The 8,696-nt window shown below is 11.6% G+C and overlaps 2 protein-coding genes across 2 annotated transcripts, besides 17 other annotated features; one reads left to right on the forward strand and one right to left on the reverse strand. All coding sequences in view use genetic code 6, as the record gives it.

Moving 5' to 3' along the window:
• Positions 1 to 82: a microsatellite.
• Positions 83 to 1,563: 1,481 nt separating this feature from the next.
• Positions 1,564 to 1,604: a microsatellite.
• A 105-nt stretch (positions 1,605 to 1,709) lies between these two features.
• Positions 1,710 to 1,776: a microsatellite.
• Positions 1,720 to 1,776: a microsatellite.
• Positions 1,777 to 1,970: 194 nt separating this feature from the next.
• Positions 1,971 to 2,033: a microsatellite.
• Positions 1,983 to 2,055: a microsatellite.
• Positions 2,056 to 2,305: 250 nt separating this feature from the next.
• On the reverse strand, positions 2,306 to 2,669 carry IMG5_029780 (hypothetical protein; the record flags this gene model as incomplete). The annotated part of the gene is made up of 1 exon (XM_004039201.1): positions 2,306 to 2,669. A coding segment is annotated over one exon (321 nt), but the record flags the coding sequence as incomplete, so codon positions are not given.
• Positions 2,670 to 3,435: 766 nt separating this feature from the next.
• IMG5_029790 (protein kinase domain protein) lies at positions 3,436 to 4,053 on the forward strand (the record flags this gene model as incomplete). The annotated part of the gene is made up of 4 exons (XM_004039202.1): positions 3,436 to 3,483; positions 3,577 to 3,670; positions 3,841 to 3,918; positions 3,974 to 4,053. 4 exons carry the CDS (start codon positions 3,436 to 3,438, stop codon positions 4,051 to 4,053), a joined length of 300 nt encoding a protein of 99 aa, XP_004039250.1.
• A 303-nt stretch (positions 4,054 to 4,356) lies between these two features.
• Positions 4,357 to 4,423: a microsatellite.
• Positions 4,424 to 4,743: 320 nt separating this feature from the next.
• Positions 4,744 to 4,807: a microsatellite.
• Positions 4,747 to 4,780: a microsatellite.
• Positions 4,805 to 4,866: a microsatellite.
• Positions 4,867 to 6,351: 1,485 nt separating this feature from the next.
• Positions 6,352 to 6,382: a microsatellite.
• Positions 6,352 to 6,389: a microsatellite.
• A 1,331-nt stretch (positions 6,390 to 7,720) lies between these two features.
• Positions 7,721 to 7,810: a microsatellite.
• Positions 7,744 to 7,831: a microsatellite.
• Positions 7,746 to 7,845: a microsatellite.
• Positions 7,846 to 8,576: 731 nt separating this feature from the next.
• Positions 8,577 to 8,627: a microsatellite.
• Positions 8,592 to 8,625: a microsatellite.
• Positions 8,628 to 8,696: the final 69 nt, after the last annotated feature.

The raw sequence follows: 8,696 nt of genomic DNA on the forward strand, positions 1-8,696 counted from the left end.
TATATAATAATAATATATATATATATATATATATATATATATATATATATATATATATATATATATATATATATATATATATTTTTTTTTTATTTATATCCATTTTAGCTTTTGCTTTTATTTTATTTTTTTATTCTTTTTTATATTTTTAATTGCTATATTAATTTTTAAAATGTTTATAAAATATTTTTAATTATAAAATTATTTTGATATTTGTTATTAAAATACATTTATAAATATCTATTAAAAAATTAATATATTTTTTAATAATTAGAGCGTAATAAAATATTTTTTAAAAGTTTATTTTTAATTATATTAATAATAATTTTTCTGCAATTATTTATTAAAAATAATTTATAAATAATATTATACAGTTTTTAAATTATTAACATAACATTAATTTATTTATTTACTTATATTTTTATATTATATTTGAAAATTATAATAATTATCTCTTTTTTTTTATTATAAATGTTTTTTTATAATTTATTGTTTTTTATATAAAATTAATATTTAAAATTTTTATATTTTGACTTTTAAAAAGTTTTTATAGGTTAAATTTTGTTGAATTATTATATTTTATTTCTTTTTTTCAAGCACTTATGTTTTACTAGTTATTAGGATAGTATTTAAATGATTTATTGGTTTAATTTATATTTTTTTTGCGGCATATATTTGTAAGATTAAGCTTATATATATATATATATTTATTTATTTTTTTAATTAAAAGAAATAATTAAAAAATAATATTAATTCTATATATTTTTTTATTAATGACATTTTTTATAAATTATATATCATATATATGTTAAAAAAATAATTCACCTTTTTTTCTTTATTAATATATAAATATGCCGTAAAAAAAATAAACTAATATAATTAATTCATATATGAATAATTAATAGTAAACATTTTAAATATGAATAATGAAAAATAAAAATACAATATATATAAAAATTCTGAATTAAAAAATTAAATACCAGAACCGATAAAGGAAAATAGTAACCAACAAATTTTAAGGCATAAAAAAATCGAAAAAATACTAAAATGAAGATGAAATAATTATCATTAAATAAACAAATGAAAATACAATTTTATTAACATAAAATATTTGTAAATTGATTAAAAAGAAACTCTTAAAATTAATAATTTTATCAAAATTGTTTTTAAGAAAAATACATTTCTTATAAAAAATTATAAACTATATTTAAATTCGCAATATAAAAAATAAATGCCTGAAAATAATAAATATGAACTTATAAAAATAAATCAATTATAAAAGAAAATGAAATAAATAAAAAAAAGAGATAAGAATTAAATATAAATTATATTCATATCGCTTGAGATAAAAAAATGTATCTAAATATAATAAAAGTTTTAGAAGACATAAAACTATATTTAAAAAAAGAAATGGTAATAAATATAGATGATAGTATTTTTAATATAAAAATAATGTCAAAAATTTAAGATAATGTTTTTAAAAAAAGATAAACAAAAAAATAAATGTTTTTTTATATATAATAGAATAAATTATATATTTAATAAATTATTTTTTATTTTTTCTTATATATAAAATTTTAATTTTATATATAAAAAATTAATTTGTTTAATATATGTAATATTTTAATTTATATATATCTATAGAAAAATATTTTTTTTTATATCGATTTATTAATTTAATTATTTTAATGTATTATATATAAAATTAAATATAAATTAATATATATTATATATATTTTATATATTATATATAAAAATTATATTATATATATATATTACTTTTTTATATTTATTTATATATTTTTAAAATAAAAAATCAATAAAAAAAGCAGTTATCAAATTTTTTTTTTTTTTAATAGAGTAAAAAATATAAATAAGCAGTTATTCAAATAATAATATATAATAGAAAATACTAATATTTATTTAATTTTTAGTTATTATTAATTGATAATATATATAATATAAAAAATTATTATAAATTAATTAATATATATTATATTATTAATATAATAAGATATATTTTATATTAATATTATATTATATTTTATTTTAATAAAAAAAATACAAAGTTAAAAAATATTAATAATATGTAAATAAAATGAAAAATAAAAAAAATATCAAATAAATACCTATGAATTAATAAATGAATAAGTATTTAAAATATTCAAATATATTTTAAATATAAATATAACTTTAGATTAAATACGAATCAAATAATTATATATATATTTAATAGTTTTTTTTTTTTTTTTTCTAAATAAAAAAATTTCTTCCTTTTTCACAATTTTTTTTTTTTTTTTTTTGTAAAAAGAAAAAAGAAAATAACAAAAATAAATAATTTTCTTCTTTCAAAAATCATGTAATGTATTTGCTCTTACTCTTGAATAAAATACAACCTAATTATTCATATAATCTGGTTTAGCACAATAAGTAGTTCTCTAAGGATAATATTAATAGGGTAAGAAAATACGTGGTTATTAATATAAAAAATAAGCAACTGGAACAAAAATACCGAGTATCCAATAATTTCTAAACCATGTTCTAGTAACGTATAATTTAGGATTTAATTATATATTAAGATTTTTGGGGAAATCCTAAGCTAATTTGAAAAACTTTGAATCGTCTAGCATTTTTTATTTTTAATTTTATTCTTAAATAAAATATTTATATAAAGTATTATATATGAAAATAAATATTTTTATATTATATAATAATTAATTTCTTTATTAAAAAAAGATAATTATAAAAAAGATTATTTTAATAATAATTTTTTTTAAAAAAAATAAATAAATAAATATAATATATATAATTTTTTTTTTTTTTTTTGACTTAATAGTTAAATTAATATATTAGATATATAAACGTAAAAGTATCAATTATATATTATATACAAACTTAATAAAAACTATTTATATAAATATTTAATTAAAAAATAAAAATTAGAAAGAAATCAATATAAATATATAAATGATATAATGTTTGAATAATTAAATATGTATAATTAATGATTAAATAATAGGAAAAGGAAGTTTTGGATCTGTATATAAAGGTTATATTTAATTAGGCTAAGATTAAAAAGAAGTAGCAATAAAAAAGATAAATAATATGGTTAACAATCAAAATTAAATAAACAATTATTCATAAAACGAGAAAGAAATATGTACAAAAATAAAAAATGAAATTAGACATAAAAACATAATAGACATAATAGAAATAATCTAAGATTCTTAAAATATATACATAGTAATGGATTATTGTAATTTTGGCTTTTAAAAATTTCTCAGAAACTATTTAAACTAAATAACCCCAATATAAATGCTTGAATATATGCTCTAGATATCAAAAGGTTTAAAAGCCTTACATAAAAAATAAATCTTACATCGAGATATAAAACCAGAAAATATATTTGTTAAATAAAATGGAAATAAATTTACAATGAAATTAGGTGATTTTGGAATTACAAAAACTGGAGATTATTTATAAGTAATTTACCTATATATATATATAAATCAAAATAATTATATATATATATTTATATATTAACATATATTAATATATATAGTTTCATTATAAAAGTCTAATGTTAGTACCTATTCTTATATGGCTCCTGATATGATTGATTTAAATAATTTAAATTACAATTAAAAAGTGGATATATGGGCTCTTGGGTGTTTATTTCATTATATTTATTTTTAATAAAAATTTTTTAATGATCAAAATTAAAATTAGATATATTTATAAATAAAATAATTTACCAGTTATGAAAAATATTTAAATCAATATTTTTTTGAAAATGGAAAAAATATTAATAATATGAATTTTAATTATATTTTTTTCTAGAAAACAAGCCATAAATAAACTTGTTATAATAAATGCTTTAAGTCATCCCAGAAAATAGGATTAATATAAATGAAGTTTGTAAATAATTAAAAAATATAATTAATGAATACTATAATAATTTAATAATAACTAGTAAAATAAGTAAATCTTAGATATAAAATTTAAGCTTAGAAAATAAAAAACTTTAATAACAATTATAATAATATCGTATGAACTTAAATTAAGAATTGGGTAAAAGTTAATAAAAACAAAACTTAGAAATAAAAAAAGTAAATAATTAATTAGAATAGGAATATTAGATTTAAATATAGGAGAAAGATTAAATAATTTATGGTTTAAAAATTTAAACTAAAATTTTATAAATTCAAATTTAAAATTAAAATAAAATTTAAATTGAAAATTAATAAAAAGAAAAATACCAATAAGATTTAGAAATAAAAGAAGAATAAATAAATAAAGAAATAAAAGAATAAAAATATATATACGAAAAAAGTTTATAAGAATAATAATAAAATATTTAATAATAATATAATTAAGTTAATCTATAATAATAAAATAATTAAATTAAACTTTAATTATAAAAATTTTTAAATATAGCTATTATTTAATAAAATATATTTTATATGATAATAATTCAATAAAAAACGATAAAAAACGATGAATTATTAAATAATGATGATTTCGATAAAAATTTATTATAAATTAAATACCACATAAAAAAAATTAAAAAATACCAATAGATAACTAATAATTAGTTTAAGATATAATAGAAAATAATAACAAATTTTGCAAATATTATTATTTTAATTTAATTAATAATTTGGAAGCTTTTAAAAAAAATTAATAATAAATACATTATTAAATTTAATTTTATAGTTATTTATTAAAAAAAAAATATATATTTAAAAAAAATAAAAAATAAAAAATAAAAAATAAAAAAAATAGAAATTAGAAATTATAAAAAATATAATATATTTATAAATATATATAAATATATATATATATATGTATATATATATATATATAATTTTTTTTATTTTATTTTTTATTCATAAATTCTTTTATTTCTTATTAATATTAATTTATTTTTTTATTTAGAAGATATTTATATATATTATATTAATATTCTTTTATAAACTTTTTAAATATAATTTTTTTTTGATTATTATATATAAATTTGAATATAATTTTTTTTTTTTTTTAATAATTTATTATATTTAATATTATAAAAATAAATATTAAAAAAATTATTATTTTTTTTTTTATGAATTTTTACCTTTTTTTATTAATTATTTTTGGAATTATGATACTTTTTAAATATTATAAACTTTTAATCAAGATCTTTTAATGGATATAATTTAAAAATAATTTTTTAAATAAATAAATTCTTTACATCTTTACATAATAAAATTAATTTATTATTTATTTTTAATTTATTTAAAAAATGTTTTAATTTATTTCTTTTTAATTTAATTTGATAAGACTAGAAGATTTATAAAAGATTTAAACTAAAAAATACATATTATGTTTAAAAGGATAATCCTAATTTAATAAATTTTAAAATTATTGTTTTACTTAATATTATTATATAATAAATTTTAAAATTAATCATATATTTAAATAATTATTACAAAAATTATTATAAAATACTATAAAATTGTATAAATTATAATTAACTTAAAATAAATTAAATGTAATATAAGGAAAGTTATAAAAAACTATAAATTATATTATTTATTTAAGAAAAAACTCAAAATTAGTAAACTAAAAATTAAATAATGATTTAAATTGTAAATGAAAATTTATTTTTATTTAAACTTTATTTACTTTTATTTATAATGTTTTTTAAATAATACTTAATTTATTATGCTATAATAGTTTTAATAACTTATTTTTTAAAAAGAGTATTTTTAAAAAAAAAAAAAATAATGGGAGATATAATTCATTTTTAAAATAAAATATTTTATTTTAATACTATCAAAATAATTAAGTTATATTTTGATGTTTTTTTAAAATATAAATATTATATTTTCTAAAATATAATTATATTTATAAATATAATTATAAAAAACATTCAAAGTCCTGCTTCATTCATTAATCTGTAAAAAATATAAATAAATTTAAATAATAATAAACATATTTATTATACTTTGTATTATACGCAGACCTCTCTTAATTAACAGTTTCTCTTAATTCTTTCAGTTTACTAACATTAAATTATCTTAATTATTCATCAAATGTATGAGGATGCACTTCACCATAATCATTCTATCAATCAAAAAATAATATTAAAGAATTTGAAAAAACAAATAAATAACATACCCAATTCTAAGAATAAGCTTATTTAAGATTACAATTATATATAGAATAAGTAAAATAAGATAATGATAAAACACCAAACATACGTGGGTTAGTTAATATAGGGTTTCTTCTTAAAACTTTCCAGCCTTGATATACCATTTATTTATTATTTTTCCAATATTAAAAATATTAAATAAATTATTAATAATGATATATAAATATATATATATAAATATATATAAAAATATTTTATTTATATTTTTTTATTTATATAATTTCAAAGTCTTTATTAATAAATATAATATTATTTAATTATATGTATTTTTATATTAATATAAATATTATTTTTCTTTTATTTTATTTCTATAACTCTTTTCTTTCAATACTTATAATACCTTTATTCGTTAAAATTATTCGTTTCATCTTAGTTTATACTTTTTCTTATTTATTAATTTTTTTAAATTTTGTATTAATTTTTTTATGCCTGATTCTTATAATAAAAATAATTTTTTTATTGAGATTTTTTATTACATATATTATCTTAATTTTGATGTTTTAATTTACTTTCTTGAATTTTTATAAAGCTTGTAAAAAATCTATTAGGATTAAAAAAAGAGCAATTTTAATGATTTTAATTATAATTTAAAGGGTTATTATTTTATTTAACAATATAATTATATGCATTTTAATTGTTATTATTATTATGATTAACATTATTAACAAAAATTTAAGAAAACTTATTTTTATTTTAATAATAAAACGATATCTAATCTTCTTTTTCTATCCATTCGAATTTATTATTTATAGATTTAACTAAATGTAGTATTTAGTTTTTATTTTATAATAATAAATATTTATCCTAACATTTTTTTATTAAAGACCGTGTAATTTTAAATTTCATCATTTAATTGATAAAATCATCCTTTATATTTTATAAAAAATATTAAAAAAAAAAAAATTACATGCAAATAATGTTGATTGTTTTATTAAATTTTTTCTTGTAAAAATTCATAAATATCATCCTAATTTTAAAGATTTTAAATAGAATTTTTATACATTTAAAATAAAGCCAAAGTAGCTCTATATATAGATTTAAATCCTTTCAAAATAAATAAATTCAAAATTTTTAACATTAAATAAATATCAATATCATTAGCAAAAAAACTAAGTAGCCATTTTTAAATAATTATCTTATATTAAACATTATATTAATTCTAAATTTATTTATTTTTTTTTAAAAAAATTAAATATATTTGTATTTACAATTATAAAAATTTAACGAAATGCGAATAAAGATCTGGTATATAATTTTTTAAAAAGCAAGAAATCTAAAATACATATATTTATATATCTTTAAAAGAATTAGAGAAAAAATTGCTTAATTAGTAATTAAACAAAAGTTATTAAAGAGTAAAATAAGCTTCTTAAGGTTTTAAAACTAATAATAAAACAGCTCCGAAATAATTCATTCCTTAATAATATCCGAAAAAAGGATATTTATGATAAATAGTATTAAGAATAATGCATAAATTTTATTTACTTATTTAAAGATAAAGATATAAAATTAAATATTGTATAAATAAAAAATAAAAAAAAAGAAATAAATATATATTTATATATAAAATTATAAAAAATATATATAAATATATAATAATATATATAATATATATATTTATATATATATATATATTTATATAAATATATTAAAAATTATTAATATTTTTTATATTATATTACTTTTCTTCATATCTAAAATATGAATATTATTGTAAAGTTCTTTATACATCTATATATATATCATTATGTATTTAATTCTAATATATTGAATAAAACTATATATATATTAATAATTATATCATTAAAATATATAAAATAAAAATATTTTTTTAATAAATTTAAATTATACATTATATTCGTACTAAATTTTATTTAAATTTTATTTTAATTTCATCGAATATTATAAAAAGTTTTAATAATTCTATTTATTTCCCTATATTTTTTATTTATAAAATTATAAAAATATTTGATTATTGATATATTATATTACATAAATAAAATTTTATATTTTTTTATAATTATTTACATTTGTAATTAGATATTATAGCCTTTCATTTATAATATCTTTTATTTTTTTTATAGAAAATATTTAGAAGTTTAAAGTAAAATTAATAATTCATCAGGATTCAAAAATCTAAATATTTTATTTAATATTATAAATTAAGCCTATGACTAAATTTTATTAAATAAATATAGTAAATTTTAAGTTTGATTCATTTCATTTATTTTAAATAATATGGTCTTTTCTTCTAATAAAATTAAATTATTTTATTAATTTAAATTAAAAAAAATTAAATTATTATTTAATAATTACTTTAATTAAAATAATGAAAATGCTATTAATGTTTAAGAGTATTTAATTGAAATAAATACATTTTTATATAAAGAAATTTTATTTAATATTAAAAATATTTATATATATAAAAAATCTAGAAATATTTAACTCTATTATAAAAATTATAAATATAAAATACAAATATATATAAATATATATAAAA

This window comes from Ichthyophthirius multifiliis, assembly GCF_000220395.1.
Source record: "Ichthyophthirius multifiliis unplaced genomic scaffold scaff_1120509249760, whole genome shotgun sequence".
NCBI lineage: Eukaryota > Ciliophora > Oligohymenophorea > Hymenostomatida > Ichthyophthirius > Ichthyophthirius multifiliis.